The sequence below is a fragment of the Acipenser ruthenus genome, chromosome 50, assembly GCF_902713425.1.
Source record: "Acipenser ruthenus chromosome 50, fAciRut3.2 maternal haplotype, whole genome shotgun sequence".
NCBI classification, from domain to species: Eukaryota; Metazoa; Chordata; class Actinopteri; order Acipenseriformes; family Acipenseridae; genus Acipenser; species Acipenser ruthenus.
The window spans coordinates 8,738,815-8,758,464 of record NC_081238.1 but is presented as its reverse complement, the minus strand read 5'-3'; the positions used below and the strand labels follow the sequence as shown (position 1 = coordinate 8,758,464).

Genomic DNA, 19,650 nt, shown 5'->3' with positions numbered 1-19,650 from the left:
CATTTGATTGCTCTTCACGCGATTACATAATAGATTTTACAGTAAATATAAAATACATTAAATATTGTTTAATTACATATATATGCTAATAAATAATAATAATAAAGTAGAACAGCTTAAATGATCACAACTGTAACGCAAACATTATATTAAAATTGTAACTTTTCAAATAAAAAAAATGTTTATAACAAACAATAAGTTAGAAGTATAGTCTGGTAATAATTTCTACACATTTGTGGGTAGTCATGTTGATGCTTAGTCTTGCTATACTTATGGATCACAATCAGGGAGTTGTCATGATTACATACAGTTGCAGACAAAATTATTGACACCCTTAATTAAAGATCATTCAAGACGCTTTTTATTTTTTTTATTTTAATTGTTGTCAAATGTGGTTACCATTAAGGTCGCGTATAAGCCTTTTGTGTTTAGATGACTTTGTATAGTTATTTCATACACTGCTATACCAGATGTTTCTTTAAATCCTTGGATTTTTGCGAGCTGCTCGAACAATTCTTTATGCTATAGTCGTAATTTTCCTGGGACGTCCCCTTCTTTCCATCGTTTCAGTTGAATTAGTCTTCAAATACTTCTTGATTATTGTGGATTTTTGTATTACGATTTTTTTTATCCACAACGCTCTTTATCGATTCCCCTTCTGCTGTAGTAGTCACTGTAACAAGTGCTTTTCTCACATCGAGATCCAACTCCTTTGTTTTGACCATGCTGTGCTAAGTGCACAAACTATTTTGCTTCAGTTTCTGTGCGTGTTTTACAGCTAATGTTTTTTTTTTAGTGAGTTGTGTATCAGTTGTAGTAGTCAGAACCAGAAAGACATTCACAAAAAAGGCACAACATGTTGAAAAATGTAACAAACTTTATTTTCTGTATTCTTCACAATAAAACATGATCAGTACATGATCAGATTGCATATTTCCATTGTAAAGTGCTATCCAGGACTTAATGCGTAAGCAGTGGTGAAAAAAAAAAAAAAAGCTATACTGTAGGTCAGCTTTGGTAAAAAGCCCCCTCACCACGTCAAGGTCCTGACCTATGGAGTGGGGTGTTAGGAGCAGGTTTAACAGAACTTTAAAATGCCTTCTCACATAACCCACAAAGGACTTTAAAGAGGCTGTCTGTCTAAAAATGACATTTCATACTGTTAACTTGTATAGTATGTAATTGTCTAATATCATTTAATAGGAATGGAAATCGAATTTGAAATTGAAGCATTACATGTACTGTCTGAAACATGTACATGTAAAATGTGAAGTTGTTTATTACTTCAGAATTACATTTACTGTACTTTTATATCATGTTACACCCACCTTATTTGGCACAATTTCACTTCAATACAGTGAATCAACCCCTCCCCCAGCTGGTTCACAATAACTACATTAAACAAGGTGGGTATTAGAACTGACATCCAGTTTACTTTGGATATCTCTGCCCTGGAAATACTCAAGTCAGGCAATAATTCAGTAGCTCAGAAACTAAGACTACCATACCAATTAAAAATGAAAGTGAAAAAGCATCTGCAATATTTCTCCAAATAAAAACGTCTCAATACAGAATCAAGGTCTCCTGAAAAAAAAAGTCTTCAAAATAAGTAGTTTGTGTGCTCATGAAAAATAAACACTGAAGGCAATGAGCCTTATTAACAATGCCCTACTGTACATATGTAAATAGCTATAAATTATGGTAAAGTTGTTTGACAGGCATTACCAAATTTTAGTGTTAGTATAATATACTAAGCTGGAATGCTTAGATAAAATGTTCAAAAAAACATATAGTAAAAAACAAAATAATAAATCTGTTTCACCTTTACTTACATGCTTACCCATGTGTGTAACTCTGCAAATGGAGCACATATACTCCTCCATACTTATGAGGTCATCTGGCTGTAGATCTTCACACTGGCCATGGAACCATTCGCCACACCTCCCGCATTCCACCATCATCTCCAGTCCAATCCTGTATGGTCTCCTGCATGTGCAGTAGACCTCCACATCACAGAAATGTACCTCTGGGAGGGGAGTTCTCTCACAGCTCGGGAAAGGAGTAAGAGATCCAGCTACAAAACAAGAAAAAAGATGATCACGCATTTGCTTTTGATCATAACTTACCTGGATCTTGCGATGGTAAACAGTCCACAGTCACTACATCCCTGCTGCTGCTGTACATGTGGCCACCCGATCCAAACTGTCTTTCCACTGTACTGCAGCAGTGATACGACCTGGGAACGGAAATCATGCTTATTATTAATTCCCAAAGAGTCAAACACATTTAAATGGGGCACCCTTTTTTTTTTTGGGCAGTCATTGTTGTCAATGGGTGTTGCATCTTTTTGTACTAGAAATTGTCCTGATGCACCTATCTGTACAAAACATAGCAGATTTCCACCCCCTGTGGATGACACATTAATCACATTACAGATGGATGTCATGTGACAATGTGACACTTGCTCTAATTAGTCTGTAAACTGCAACCTGTTGTCAAATGATGTTTTGTGAGCACGTGCTTACAATCTGTTTAACTGGCTATCAAGAAAGTTTGTTACCAGACTAAGCTCTTAGTTTTCTACATATTACAGACTACATTTAAATTACGTATGTTCTTCCATTCTTTGTCTGACCTCACTATAAAAGTTTAATGATGTAATACTCACCGATCATGTACCATGGAGAAACAACTTTGATTGGCTTCAGTTCTGGGGCAACAGTCTTCACCCTCTCAAATCTCTGGCATGCTTCACAATTCAGGATCTTAAGGGAAACAGTAATGATGAAACAAGTAATACTTAAATCATGAATGGAAAAGCGACAAGAAGCAAAAAAATTAAAAAATTAGGTTTTTAAAAAATAAAAAGTACCCATTGCTCCACGTCCTTTACAATCCCTTTCCAGTAAAATCGTTGAATGATTTTCCCCATCATTCTCTTGATCCCAAAGTGTCCTGCGTGAACTTCATTGAGAATGGCAGTCTTCTCCTCTTCATCGGTCACAACCCTACAGAGACACTCTCCATTCTTCTCAGGGACATACAGGTACTTACCTGACAGATAAAACAAAAGGAAAGATAATATTACAGTAAATACTTTAATGAGTGGAGGTTTTTAAATGAATGTTTTTAAAAAGAATGAGCTAAAACCTATTCAAAAGAATCAGAACCACTGACAATACTGACATGTGGAAAACTGTCTCTGCCCTTTATAATGGTCATTTCTTAGACTCTTAAGTTACATAATTATATATATATATATATATATATTCTTCTTTAATACAAATTCTGTTTTCTGGTACTCACATTTCTGCTATTAGTTATATATAGAGAGATGTTTTAATCTTTTAAACCTTTTCTTTCATTTTATATATATATATATATATATATATATATATATATATATATATATATATATATATATATATATATATATTACACACACACGTTTATCATTTATTTAAATGTCTATGTACATCTTCAAAAATACAGGACGGCTTCAATAACTTATAATGTATTAATATTAATTTTCGATATTTATTTATTTTTTTTTACCTTTCAACTGTACTGGCTTTCTTTCTGATACCCCTCTTCTCTTCTTTGGTGGCTTTTTCAGGATACTCACCTGTGCTGAGGTAGCGATATACCGCTCTCAAGTGATCCATATCGATTGATAAATGTAGTTTTCTGAGGGGGGAAAAAACACAGTATTACAAATTTGTACTGTAAAAAGAAAAATGATTTGATTACAATTGTATGACGGCGCCAACGAACTCCAACTGTCAGTGTCAAGATCTGTGGAGCAAAAGCAGTGACGCGCATAGCAACAGAACGCTGACATGTCACATGACTCGGGGGGGGGGGGACAAATTTGGCAGGGGGGCAAAATTTGCCATGACACCGGCAGCAGCGTCGATGCAGCGAGTTTCACGCAGATATATAATCTGTGTTTCGTGTAATTATATTGATATTTCCCGTCCTCTTCTTCCGAATGAGATGTTCAAACACTAACGCGATACCCCTGATAATGTTTTTAGAAGTATATCAGGTTAATTCAAGTTGAGCGGGGTTGTCACAAACAGATCCACAATGGCGCAGGCATGCTCGCAGTTTCATAGCTTTCTCTTCGCTCGTCTTGCAGGTTCAGGGCGTGTGAACTTGTTTTTGGTAAATACAGCACAGGGTCGCAGAAAGGTCATTCTTTACGAGTAAACTTCCAGGCAGTAACCTCTGCTATTTCTACCCCATGCTTTTATTTAGTTTCTCTTAAACTGTATTGTTGTCTCCTATTCTTTATCCAGGACAGTATTCCTCCCTGCTGTCCAGCGGCACAGATTTAGACTCTTCCTCAGACTGCGCTGCGAACTAAACCAGGCAACAGAGCCGCGTCCACAGCAGCAGAAGAGTCACCAGCAATGAGACACGCCAAGGAGTGCGCTGCTCTGTGAGACTCGAGGGGACGCCTTATCAAAGCGCTTCCTCCAGCCTTTAATTAACTGCTATTGATTTAAAAAAGGACAAGACATCATGTTAATGTTACAACATGAAAAACTAAACACACTGAGAGTGCTGAAGAGGGCTTGAAATACAGTGTATTACTCAGCTGTGTGGTTCTAGTTTTGTAAAATGAACAGGTGGTTTACCTCTTTAAAATAAATAGGAGTTAATTAAAGACTGGCGTAAAAGCTTTGGAAAGATGTCCTGAGGTGTCTTATTGTGATTAAAAAGCGTCCCATTCCACAAGAAAAACCTGAGAGGCGTTAGAAAACTAAAGCTCTTTGAATGAAATGCTTTTTATTATTATTATTATTATTATTATTATTTATTTCTTAGCAGACGCCCTTATCCAGGGCGACTTACAATCGCAAGCAAATACAAATACATTCAAGTGTTACAATATAAGTCATACAATAAGAACAAGAAATACAATAATTCTCAAGTGTGACAAACCACAATTCAATAATACAGCAGATAATAGTGAAAGTTACATCAGGATATGATTAAGTAGTGATAGTTACATCAGGATATGATTAAGTACAAAATACTACAGATTAAACACTTGGGAGATTACAATATTCTGAGGTACAGGATTAAATGCAGTAAAATAGGGGGCAGATAAGAGCAAAATAAAGCATATTTAAATGAAGGGTGATAGTGTCCCAGGATACAACAGAGGAGTTCTACAGGTGCTGTTTGAAGAGGTGAGTGGCTATATGAATAACTACCCAGTAGTTATATGAATAACTACCCAGTGGAGTGACAGAGCAGGTTAATAAACTAAATCTATTGAATGAATAATGAAATCAGATATTATTAATGTCTTAGCAGACACCCTTATCCAGGGCAACTTAAAATTGTTACAAGATATCACATTATTTTTATATACAATTACCCATTTATACAGTTGGGTTTTTACTGGAGCAATCTAGGTAAATTACCTTGCTCAAGGGTACAGCAGCAGTGTCCCCCACCTGGGATTGAACCCACGACCCTCTGGTCAAGAGTCCAGAGCCCTGACCACTACTCCACACTGCTGCCCAGATAATATGTCAGAGAAACTCATAAATCAGTTTAGCATAATTTTTTTTTTTTTACATGTTTAAACCTTTAGAATAAATATCTGAATATTTGAAAAGTATAATAACTGTGTGGAAAAAGAGTCAAATCATTTTAATTTGTATTACAAATCATTCATAAGATAATGTCATGACTCGAAGGTGATTCACACCCCCTGACTAGGTGGCAGTAGCACATGGAGTGAGGATTGGATCTGGTTGCTACACGCTTCTTTGTCATCCAGCGCTCGTCTCTTGTTTTGCGCCGCGGCTGCTCCTGCGCAGGACCTCTTGAGAAGCTGCGCGGCTCTGCAGACTTTTAAACCCGTGGATGCGTGACCTGGATCTGAATCTGGACACGTTTTCCGCAGAATGTGCTCAGACTTAGTACCTGGAATAGAAAGGGCTGCTGCTGCGTGCAAAGTCTGTGTGTGATGCATGTATTTGAATGGGAAGGCTACGATAAAAACAGATATATCTTACTAAATACAAACCGAAGGCTGTGTTTCTGAATGCAAAGAGGATTCCGCTAGAGCAGTCTCAAACTAAACCAGTGAAGATGGACCTCAGTGTCTCCGTGTCGTTGTTTCAAGACGAGCTCGCCTCCACCGTCGAGCTCGCAGTGAAAGCGGCTGCAGACAGCGTCGTGTGCGCGATTACTGAAGCTGTGAGCAGCAAATTCACTGAATTACAAGAGGACATGTCTGCAGTGAAGAGAGAGAATGAAAGTCTGAAGCTGAGATTGGAAATATCAGAGAGCGAGCTGAAAGCCGTGCGAGGGTGTATAAACGCTGCACATGCAGACATTAAACAGCCTTTCATATTTCAAGGTAAGATGGGTTTTATTGGGTGGTATTGCTCGGTCAATCCAACACCTCAAACCACCTTCTACTGGAAAGATCTTGGGTCGAATCTCTCTTCAGACGCGTTTTAAAGTGTTTGATTATTATAAGCGCTGTTAATAGCACAGCTCTGTCCTAATATTGGTTATAAGGAGTCTAATTGAGGCATTGTGTTATTTTATAGATTATAAGAACGTAGTGCATCTAACCTAGTCTAATTCATATTTAAATAGGTATTCTAGAAACTAAGAAACTACTATATTGGTAAGTCTTAACCAGTCTGTAATTAGAGAGTCTTACACGGTGTCCTTCAGGTAAAGTGATGTCTTGTTTAGAGTCCCACTGAGAGTCACACTCACAGACCATATTACAGAGCTTTAGAATAATGATTTGGGACCTCATATCAACACACAGCAGCGCATCGTGTTTTCGTGTTTGACTGCACATCTGTTTTTAGATAAATGCTTTCATTGTCTTCAGCTCCAGTGCTGTGTTTGTCTTTGGTAGAGTCGCGGCTCATTATTTTGCTGTAGTCCTGTTTCCTTATTGTTAAACACACACATTTACAGCGATCTTTACAGACAGAACTGGGTGAATACAGGGGGCGGCATCAGCACCCTGCCTTAATATATTATTAAGAATGGATAGTGGTGCAGTATACATTATACTATAACAGTGTATTATTAAGAATGGATAGCGGTGCAGTATATATTATACTATAACAGTGTGTATTATTAAGAATGGATAGTGGTGCAGTATATATTATACTATAACAGTGTGTATTATTAAGAATGGATAGCGGTGCAGTATATATTATACTATAACAGTGTGTATTATTAAGAATGGATAGTGGTGCAGTATATATTATACTATAACAGTGTGTATTATTAAGAATGGATAGTGGTGCAGTATATATTATACTATAACAGTGTGTATTATTAAGAATGGATAGTGGTGCAGTATATATTATACTATAACAGTGTGTATTATTAAGAATGGATAGCGGTGCAGTATATATTATACTATAACAGTGTGTATTATTAAGAATGGATAGTGGTGCAGTATATATTATACTATAACAGTGTGTATTATTAAGAATGGATAGTGGTGCAGTATATATTATACTATAACAGTGTGTATTATTAAGAATGGATAGTGGTGCAGTATATATTATACTATAACAGTGTGTATTATTAAGAATGGATAGCGGTGCAGTATATATTATACTATAACAGTGTGTATTAAGAATGGATAGTGGTGCAGTATATATTATACTATAACAGTGTGTATTATTAAGAATGGATAGTGGTGCAGTATATATTATACTATAACAGTGTGTATTATTAAGAATGGATAGTGGTGCAGTATATATTATACTATAACAGTGTGTATTATTAAGAATGGATAGTGCTGCAGTATATATTATACTATAACAGTGTGTATTAAGAATGGATAGTGGTGCAGTATATATTATACTATAACAGTGTGTATTAAGAATGGATAGTGGTGCAGTATATATTATACTATAACAGTGTGTATTATTAAGAATGGATAGTGGTGCAGTATATATTATACTATAACAGTGTGTATTATTAAGAATGGATAGTGGTGCAGTATATATTATACTATAACAGTGTGTATTATTAAGAATGGATAGTGGTGCAGTATATATTATACTATAACAGTGTGTATTATTAAGAATGGATAGCGGTGCAGTATATATTATACTATAACAGTGTGTATTATTAAGAATGGATAGTGGTGCAGTATATATTATACTATAACAGTGTGTATTATTAAGAATGGATAGTGGTGCAGTATATATTATACTATAACAGTGTGTATTATTAAGAATGGATAGTGGTGCAGTATATATTATACTATAACAGTGTGTATTATTAAGAATGGATAGTGGTGCAGTATATATTATACTATAACAGTGTGTATTATTAAGAATGGATAGTGGTGCAGTATATATTATACTATAACACTGTGTATTGTTAAGAATGGATAGTGGTACAGTATATATTATACTATAACAGTGTATTAAGAATGGATAGTGGTGCAGTATATATTATACTATAACAGTGTGTATTATTAAGAATGGATAGTGGTGCAGTATATATTATACTATAACAGTGTGTATTATTAAGAATGGATAGTGGTGCAGTATATATTATACTATAACAGTGTGTATTATTAAGAATGGATAGTGGTGCAGTATATATTATACTATAACAGTGTGTATTATTAAGAATGGATAGTGGTGCAGTATATATTATACTATAACAGTGTGTATTATTAAGAATGGATAGCGGTGCAGTATATATTATACTATAACAGTGTGTATTATTAAGAATGGATAGTGGTGCAGTATATATTATACTATAACAGTGTGTATTAAGAATGGATAGTGGTGCAGTATATATTATACTATAACAGTGTGTATTAAGAATGGATAGTGGTGCAGTATATATTATACTATAACAGTGTGTATTATTAAGAATGGATAGTGGTGCAGTATATATTATACTATAACAGTGTGTATTATTAAGAATGGATAGTGGTGCAGTATATATTATACTATAACAGTGTGTATTAAGAATGGATAGTGGTGCAGTATATATTATACTATAACAGTGTGTATTAAGAATGGATAGTGGTGCAGTATATATTATACTATAACAGTGTGTATTATTAAGAATGGATAGTGGTGCAGTATATATTATACTATAACAGTGTGTATTAAGAATGGATAGTGGTGCAGTATATATTATACTATAACAGTGTGTATTAAGAATGGACAGTGGTGCAGTATATATTATACTATAACAGTGTGTATTATTAAGAATGGATAGTGGTACAGTATATATTATACTATAACAGTGTGTATTATTAAGAATGGATAGTGGTGCAGTATATATTATACTATAACAGTGTGTATTATTAAGAATGGATAGTGGTGCAGTATATATTATACTATAACAGTGTGTATTATTAAGAATGGATAGCGGTGCAGTATATATTATACTATAACAGTGTGTATTAAGAATGGATAGTGGTGCAGTATATATTATACTATAACAGTGTGTATTATTAAGAATGGATAGTGGTGCAGTATATATTATACTATAACAGTGTGTATTATTAAGAATGGATAGCGGTGCAGTATATATTATACTATAACAGTGTGTATTAAGAATGGATAGTGGTGCAGTATATATTATACTATAACAGTGTGTATTATTAAGAATGGATAGTGGTGCAGTATATATTATACTATAACAGTGTGTATTAAGAATGGATAGTGCTGCAGTATATATTATACTATAACAGTGTGTATTATTAAGAATGGATAGCGGTGCAGTATATATTATACTATAACAGTGTGTATTATTAAGAATGGATAGTGGTACAGTATATATTATACTATAACAGTGTGTATTATTAAGAATGGATAGTGGTGCAGTATATATTATACTATAACAGTGTGTATTAAGAATGGATAGTGGTGCAGTATATATTATACTATAACAGTGTGTATTATTAAGAATGGATAGTGGTGCAGTATATATTATACTATAACAGTGTGTATTATTAAGAATGGATAGTGGTGCAGTATATATTATACTATAACAGTGTGTATTAAGAATGGATAGCGGTGCAGTATATATTATCCTATAACAGTGTGTATTATTAAGAATGGATAGTGGTGCAGTATATATTATACTATAACAGTGTGTATTATTAAGAATGGATAGTGGTGCAGTATATATTATACTATAACAGTGTGTATTAAGAATGGATAGTGGTGCAGTATATATTATACTATAACAGTGTGTATTATTAAGAATGGATAGTGGTGCAGTATATATTATACTATAACAGTGTGTATTATTAAGAATGGATAGTGGTGCAGTATATATTATACTATAACAGTGTGTATTAAGAATGGATAGCGGTGCAGTATATATTATACTATAACAGTGTGTATTATTAAGAATGGATAGTGATGCAGTATATATTATACTATAACAGTGTGTATTAAGAATGGATAGTGGTGCAGTATATATTATACTATAACAGTGTGTATTATTAAGAATGGATAGTGGTGCAGTATATATTATACTATAACAGTGTGTATTATTAAGAATGGATAGTGGTGCAGTATATATTATACTATAACAGTGTGTATTATTAAGAATGGATAGTGGTGCAGTATATATTATACTATAACAGTGTGTATTATTAAGAATGGATAGTGGTGCAGTATATATTATACTATAACAGTGTGTATTAAGAATGGATAGTGGTGCAGTATATATTATACTATAACAGTGTGTATTATTAAGAATGGATAGTGGTGCAGTATATATTATACTATAACAGTGTGTATTAAGAATGGATAGTGCTGCAGTATATATTATACTATAACAGTGTGTATTATTAAGAATGGATAGTGGTGCAGTATATATTATACTATAACAGTGTGTATTATTAAGAATGGATAGTGGTACAGTATATATTATACTATAACAGTGTGTATTATTAAGAATGGATAGTGGTACAGTATATATTATACTATAACAGTGTGTATTAAGAATGGATAGTGGTGCAGTATATATTATACTATAACAGTGTGTATTATTAAGAATGGATAGTGGTGCAGTATATATTATACTATAACAGTGTGTATTATTAAGAATGGATAGTGGTGCAGTATATATTATACTATAACAGTGTGTATTAAGAATGGATAGTGGTGCAGTATATATTATACTATAACAGTGTGTATTAAGAATGGATAGTGGTGCAGTATATATTATACTATAACAGTGTGTATTATTAAGAATGGATAGTGGTGCAGTATATATTATACTATAACAGTGTGTATTAAGAATGGATAGTGGTGCAGTATATATTATACTATAACAGTGTGTATTAAGAATGGACAGTGGTGCAGTATATATTATACTATAACAGTGTGTATTATTAAGAATGGATAGTGGTACAGTATATATTATACTATAACAGTGTGTATTATTAAGAATGGATAGTGGTGCAGTATATATTATACTATAACAGTGTGTATTATTAAGAATGGATAGTGGTGCAGTATATATTATACTATAACAGTGTGTATTATTAAGAATGGATAGCGGTGCAGTATATATTATACTATAACAGTGTGTATTATTAAGAATGGATAGCGGTGCAGTATATATTATACTATAACAGTGTGTATTATTAAGAATGGATAGTGGTGCAGTATATATTATACTATAACAGTGTGTATTATTAAGAATGGATAGTGGTACAGTATATATTATACTATAACAGTGTGTATTATTAAGAATGGATAGTGGTGCAGTATATATTATACTATAACAGTGTGTATTATTAAGAATGGATAGTGGTGCAGTATATATTATACTATAACAGTGTGTATTATTAAGAATGGATAGTGGTGCAGTATATATTATACTATAACAGTGTGTATTATTAAGAATGGATAGTGGTACAGTATATATTATACTATAACAGTGTGTATTATTAAGAATGGATAGTGGTACAGTATATATTATACTATAACAGTGTGTATTAAGAATGGATAGTGGTGCAGTATATATTATACTATAACAGTGTGTATTATTAAGAATGGATAGTGGTGCAGTATATATTATACTATAACAGTGTGTATTATTAAGAATGGATAGCGGTGCAGTATATATTATACTATAACAGTGTGTATTATTAAGAATGGATAGTGGTACAGTATATATTATACTATAACAGTGTGTATTATTAAGAATGGATAGTGGTACAGTATATATTATACTATAACAGTGTGTATTAAGAATGGATAGTGGTGCAGTATATATTATACTATAACAGTGTGTATTATTAAGAATGGATAGTGGTGCAGTATATATTATACTATAACAGTGTGTATTATTAAGAATGGATAGTGGTGCAGTATATATTATACTATAACAGTGTGTATTAAGAATGGATAGTGGTGCAGTATATATTATACTATAACAGTGTGTATTATTAAGAATGGATAGTGGTACAGTATATATTATACTATAACAGTGTGTATTATTAAGAATGGATAGTGGTGCAGTATATATTATACTATAACAGTGTGTATTATTAAGAATGGATAGTGGTGCAGTATATATTATACTATAACAGTGTGTATTAAGAATGGATAGTGGTGCAGTATATATTATACTATAACAGTGTGTATTATTAAGAATGGATAGTGGTACAGTATATATTATACTATAACAGTGTGTATTATTAAGAATGGATAGTGGTGCAGTATATATTATACTATAACAGTGTGTATTAAGAATGGATAGTGGTGCAGTATATATTATACTATAACAGTGTGTATTATTAAGAATGGATAGTGGTGCAGTATATATTATACTATAACAGTGTGTATTATTAAGAATGGATAGTGGTGCAGTATATATTATACTATAACAGTGTGTATTATTAAGAATGAACAGTTTTGCAGTATATATTATACTATAACAGTGTCTATTAAGAATGGATAGTGGTGCAGTATATATTATACTATAACAGTGTGTATTATTAAGAATGGATAGTGGTGCAGTATATATTATACTATAACAGTGTGTATTATTAAGAATGGATAGTGGTGCAGTATATATTATACTATAACAGTGTGTATTATTAAGAATGGATAGTGGTGCAGTATATATTATACTATAACAGTGTGTATTATTAAGAATGGATAGTGGTGCAGTATATATTATACTATAACAGTGTGTATTCTTAAGAATGAACAGTTTTGCAGTATATATTATACTATAACAGTGTCTATTAAGAATGGATAGTGGTGCAGTATATATTATACTATAACAGTGTGTATTATTAAGAATGGATAGTGGTGCAGTATATATTATACTATAACAGTGTCTATTCTATTATTAAAATCTATCATTTGCTCAGAATAGCGTGAAGCTGCAGTTTGTTTGTTAGAAAAATTCTAACCATAAAATAAATAAATAAAGTACATTGTTCAGCTCATGGTAAACAGAATTAGGAAACGATCGCTCATATTGTTTAAAACCCAGACACTTACTAATACAGAGTATAACAGAATTAGGAAACGATCTCTCATATTGTTTAAAATCCAGACACTTACTAATACAGAGTATAACAGAATTAGGAAGCGATCTCTCATATTGTTTAAAATCCAGACACTTACTAATACAGGGTATAACAGAATTAGGAAGCGATCTCTCATATTGTTTAAAATCCAGACACTTACTAATACAGGGTATAACAGAATTAGGAAACGATCGCTCATATTGTTTCAAATCCAGACACTTACTAATACAGAGTATAACAGAATTAGGAAGCGATCTCTCATATTGTTTAAAATCCAGACACTTACTAATACAGAGTATAACAGAATTAGGAAACGATCTCTCATATTGTTTAAAATCCAGACACTTACTAATACAGAGTATAACAGAATTAGGAAACGATCTCTCATATTGTTTAAAATCCAGACACTTACTAATACAGGGTATAACAGAATTAGGAAACGATCGCTCATATTGTTTAAAATCCAGACACTTACTAATACAGAGTATAACAGAATTAGGAAACGATCGCTCATATTGTTTAAAATCCAGACACTTACTAATACAGGGTATAACAGAATTAGGAAGCGATCTCTCATATTGTTTAAAATCCAGACACTTACTAATACAGGGTATAACAGAATTAGGAAACGATCGCTCATATTGTTTAAAATCCAGACACTTACTAATACAGGGTATAACAGAATTAGGAAACGATCGCTCATATTGTTTAAAATCCAGACACTTACTAATACAGAGTATAACAGAATTAGGAAGCGATCTCTCATATTGTTTAAAATCCAGACACTTACTAATACAGGGTATAACAGAATTAGGAAGCGATCTCTCATATTGTTTAAAATCCAGACACTTACTAATACAGAGTATAACAGAATTAGGAAACGATCGCTCATATTGTTTAAAATCCAGACACTTACTAATACAGGGTATAACAGAATTAGGAAGCGATCGCTCATATTGTTTAAAATCCAGACACTTACTAATACAGAGTATAACAGAATTAGGAAACGATCGCTCATATTGTTTAAAATCCAGACACTTACTAATACAGGGTATAACAGAATTAGGAAACGAACGCTCATATTGTTTAAAATCCAGACACTTACTAATACAGGGTATAACAGAATTAGGAAACGATCGCTCATATTGTTTAAAATCCAGACACTTACTAATACAGGGTATAACAGAATTAGGAAACGAACGCTCATATTGTTTAAAATCCAGACACTTACTAATACAGGGTATAACAGAATTAGGAAGCGATCTCTCGTATTGTTTAAAATCCAGACACTTACTAATACAGGGTATAACAGAATTAGGAAGCGATCTCTCGTATTGTTTAAAATCCAGACACTTACTAATACAGGGTATAACAGAATTAGGAAGCGATCTCTCATATTGTTTAAAATCCAGACACTTACTAATACAGAGTATAACAGAATTAGGAAGCGATCTCTCATATTGTTTAAAATCCAGACACTTACTAATACAGGGTATAACAGAATTAGGAAACGATCTCTCATATTGTTTAAAATCCAGACACTTACTAATACAGGGTATAACAGAATTAGGAAACGAACGCTCATATTGTTTAAAATCCAGACACTTACTAATACAGGGTATAACAGAATTAGGAAGCGATCTCTCGTATTGTTTAAAATCCAGACACTTACTAATACAGGGTATAACAGAATTAGGAAACGATCGCTCATATTGTTTAAAATCCAGACACTTACTAATACAGGTTACTATTTAAGAGCAGAGGATGCATGCACTAGGGAGAGCCACACCATTTCAAATGTATTGTAATACTAGAAGGGATGTGATTGGATGTATATATACAGTTCATATGACGTTGCACAAGTAAGCTTCCAATGTTGTTACTAATGATTATTACACAGGTGGAGTTTGTACAAAAAAACATATTGCTGCACTTTGAAAAGTCAGAATTGTGTAAATCACTTGTTTCCATGAAGCTGCTTTGAGAATAAGCAGCTCTCCTGCTGCAGCCCCTTGTCTGCTCATTGTATTTGACACATTGAAACTTGTATTCTGTGATGACAGTTTCCATCCCAACCATGATCACAATACAGTATGAGTTCACAGAAAGACATTCCTCAGACACTTTGCTGAGACTTGCCTCTGTTGTCCTCAGCTGTTGTGTGGTTTCCTGCTGCGAGGAAAAATGTGTTTTAATTTGGGAGTTAAAGGGTAAAGTAACACTATTAATTAAAAATAAATCAATAAAATAAGAGAGATAGCTCCTCTTAGACCCAGTGACATTATGTTGACTCAGAAATGTCTTCATCTAGACAATGTGGGGAAGCTATAAAAAAGACCAACAAGATGCTCTGATATATTGTGAAAAGTGTTGAATTTAAATCAAGGGAAGTAATGTTAAAACTTTACAATGTATTAGCAACACCACATCTAGAATATTCTGTTCAGTTCTGGTCACCTCGTTACAAAAAGGATATTGCTGCCCTAGAAAGAGTGCAAAGAAGAGCAACCAGAATTATCCCGGGTTTAAAAGGCATGTCGTATGCAGACAGGCTAAAATAATTGAATCTTTTCAGTCATTCTGACAAGGGGCTGGCTTTGTAGAGGAACCTAGCTAGTAAGTAAGAGTTGTAATTTTATACAATTTTGTTTCCCACAGATCCCATTGAGAGCCACGCAATCCCTGAAGCTGAAGCACAGGAAGGGCCAAAGATAGAAGCAGTTTACACACAAGAGGAGTCCTTTGAGCAGGAGTGGTGTGCAAGTCTAATACAGGTTACAGAGCTGACATGTGTTAAAGATGAAGACGTCCCTGAACAGGAATGTGTTCCTATTAAAGAGGAATTCATAGAACAGGAATGTGTCTCCATCGCAGAGGAACGTCGTACTAAAAATAATGTCTGTACACTTGAGGAGAACACCAAGCTGGGATCCAGCCTGTGTGATGATTCTCCATCTGAATGTGATCTGGGATTTGGAGGTAATCCTAGAAAACAAGCAGCATTGAGCTGCCTATTCATCCTGCAGAACCTGGTACTGAACACCAGCAGTGTGCTTGAGAGTCATATTTTAACCAAGGGGAGCTGCCCAACCACTATGTCAACAAGGACATCACTGTGCTTGCTCCTGAGGCACCTGCTAGCTATGCAGCCACTGCCACGCCTCTTTAGAATGCTGTGAGATCAGCGCTGTCCAATCACGCTGGATGTGCAGCCACTGCCACGCCTCTTTAGAATGCTGTGATATCAGAGCTGTCCAATCACGCTCCTGGAGGCCATTCCACTCCACATTGAACAGGTTCACTTCTATAAAGTGCTGCTCCTGTGCCTGGATGGATCTTTAATTAGTTCATTTAAACAACTCAGAACAGGGTTGGAACAAAGATCATGAGTGGAAGGGCCAGCTTTGGACACCCCTGTGTTAGATCTGTGCCTTTCCCCATTTCTGGTAGGCTGTTTGCAGTTGTGCTGCTCCCACAGCTGTACAGAGCTGCAGGGATCACATGTCCCATCACTGGGTGATGTCAGATCCAGTCGGGTTGCTTAGCGTCACCAGAAGAAACATTTCAGTAGAGCATTTCTGTGGAGAGTATGCAGCAGCATCGCCACAATGAGAGTGAACCCGTATTGTATGACCCATCAGTCTTATTTTAATTCTTACACTTTATTCAGATACAATATCATGTTTAAAAGCTCATCTCACTACAACTTTCCCAGGGACTGTAATGTTTGCTCTCAGCAGCACATTTCACTCTTGTGCGTCTCACAGTAAGCATTGCTGTGTTGTTATTGTCACAGTACATTAAGTACGTGTGTGGAGGGGTTCTGTACAGCAGACCAGCAAATCAGTTTCAGCTGGGAGGGGGATTCTGGGAATTGTAGTTTTACCAGGTCTTTGCTCTAATTTTGAATCATCAGAGTTCACTCTAGTTGTCATGTTTATGACATGAAGCCCTGCAGAACAGTGCATGTGGAAGAATGCTGTACAATAACCTTTGTCTCTCTTCTCTTTCTTTCTTTAGCTTCTAAAGTAGATGAAGGAGAACACGACTCCACTCCATCACCCCAGTGCAAAAACTCTTCTAGAGGCAAACCACAGTGCAAGAAACACAGAGAAACGACACCCCAAGAAGAGTATGTGAAGACATTGAGAACTCACTCAGTTAAAATCCCTTCTTTACAAGACAGACACCCACTTACTGTGGAGAGTACAGAGACGCCACATTCTGCATGTTTTAACAATTCTGAAACCCAGGGCAACTTGAAGACCTTGCCTCATTCTATTAAAGGTGGGAAGAGTTCCTGTCAATTAGACATTCCTGAAACTCACAAGGGAAATCCCACAGGAGGGACTACGTTTTCCTGGGCTGATTGTGGGAAGAGTTTCAATCATATATCACTGCTTAAAAGACACCAGCGCATTCATACAGGAGAGAAACCTTCCCACATACAGTCCAGTGATAAGAGTTTCACACACTTAGGAAATCTTAATTCACACCAGCACATTAACATAGGAGAGAAACCTCATCACTGTGATGTTTGTGGGAAGAGATTCAGCCATTTAAGAGACCTTAAAAGACACCATCAAATTCACACAGGAGAGAAACCTTATCACTGTGCTGTTTGTGGGAAGAGATTTAGCCTGATTGGAAACCTTAAAAGACACCATAAAATTCACACAGGTGTGTAATCCTCTCCCTGCACTTAGTGTGTGAAGTGAAGTCAGTTGCAGGCTCTTACAGGACTCGAGAACATTCTCAGAATTGCAGACGCTTGGGGACACCTAAACAACAGGAGGACATTTGACTAAATACAGAAATATTTACTGAAAACAAAATAATAAACTTGCTTGATAAACAGGGTCACCCCTAATCACAATCTGTTCAGATCAAAAGCTCACAGACTCAAATATGAACGAGTACATCTTGTATTCATCGTCTTGTTGAGCATTCGGATTGTGTTACCTCACATTAGTAATATATTAAATAGATTGTTATTATGAATGCACGTTTCTCTTTCCTTTCTCTTGCGTTGCTCAGCCTCTTGCATTGGGTTCTGTGGAAGCTTCCCCAATACCACGGTGAATCTGCGGTACCTCAAGACACAGCACAGTGTACTGCAGTTATCATGCCGGCAGCTTGCAGTGTAAAGCAGTACTGTTTCCAGCAGGGGGCACCAGAGAGCTTTTAGGAATGTAATGGGCTGCATACCATTGCTTCTTAACGAGATGATTTCTGCTCAGGATGTGTTTAATATTGCCCTCTCTCTCGGGTGCTCTATTAACAAACGTAGGTTCTGTGTTTTTAATATCAATTTGTTGATTGACAACGAGACTACTAAACCAAATAAAATCTATATTAAAAATGTTTTGCTGCCTGTATTAAATGCTGTTTTAAATGATGTTCAGTGTCTTGTAAATCAAGGATTTCATTTTAAACATCCAGAACAGGCATTTTCAATACTTGGAAATGGGACTTTTAGCAACAATGCCTCCATCTTTTGGTTGAAGTAGATTATGATTAGCTGCTCCGCAGCTTAGTATGCAGCTCTGTACTGAATCCACAAGTTCATCGCAATTGACCCAGATGGTTGTCATTGCTGGCTTCATTAGGAGCACTAGGCACTGGGAAATGTAGTTCTGATGCCATTTTAAAATCCCAGAACTACATTCTCTTTAACAGATTTCCATAAGTGCTGTGCGCTACACCACTATCTGTGGAAGAGGCTGAAAGCAGAGCCACGCAATGCTGTTACAAAGCAATGCCAGCAGCATTCATCTGGAGAGCCTGCACAACCTCTGCCCCAGATTTACAGCCTAATAAAGTCAAGGATACCAGATCTGATGACAGCACTGGAAGATGCTATTGATAGTGATGGTGTTGGAGTGGAGACACAAGAGGCTGTCCCTGGAACATCAGGTATCATTCACTACAAAATGAGTATTCAAATCAATTCAAAATGAGCATTCAAATCAATTCAAAATGAGCATTCAAATCAATTCAAAAACGAGTATTTAAATCAAATCTGATACTTCTCCCTAAACTACAGAATTTGAAAATCTTATTCTGAAAAGAAATAGTTTTTAAAAGATATCTTCAACTTTCAG

The 19,650-nt window shown here is 34.7% G+C and overlaps 1 protein-coding gene and 1 long non-coding RNA gene across 2 annotated transcripts; one reads left to right on the top strand and one right to left on the bottom strand.

The window, feature by feature from the left end:
- Positions 1 to 859: 859 nt before the first annotated feature.
- On the bottom strand, positions 860 to 3,047 carry LOC131721990 (uncharacterized). Its single transcript, XR_009319980.1, has 2 exons — positions 2,873 to 3,047; positions 860 to 2,765 (listed from the first exon to the last, which is right to left on the bottom strand). It is a non-coding gene; the product is annotated as an uncharacterized LOC131721990 (long non-coding RNA).
- A 2,695-nt stretch (positions 3,048 to 5,742) lies between these two features.
- On the top strand, positions 5,743 to 18,910 carry LOC131722005 (zinc finger protein 70-like). Its single transcript, XM_059015514.1, has 3 exons — positions 5,743 to 6,385; positions 16,205 to 16,525; positions 17,567 to 18,910. Exons 1-3 carry the CDS (start codon positions 6,115 to 6,117, stop codon positions 18,232 to 18,234), a joined length of 1,260 nt encoding a protein of 419 aa, XP_058871497.1. The 5' UTR covers positions 5,743 to 6,114; the 3' UTR covers positions 18,235 to 18,910.
- Positions 18,911 to 19,650: the final 740 nt, after the last annotated feature.

Excerpts from the sequence above, each read along its gene's own strand:
- LOC131722005 (XM_059015514.1), top strand. The coding sequence starts at position 6,115 with ATGGACCTCAGTGTCTCCGTGTCGTTGTTTCAAGACGAGCTCGCCTCC. Across the intron at positions 6,386-16,204 it reads ACAGCCTTTCATATTTCAAG|ATCCCATTGAGAGCCACGCA; the intron begins GTAAGATGGGTT and ends TGTTTCCCACAG. Across the intron at positions 16,526-17,566 it reads ATGTGATCTGGGATTTGGAG|CTTCTAAAGTAGATGAAGGA; the intron begins GTAATCCTAGAA and ends TTCTTTCTTTAG.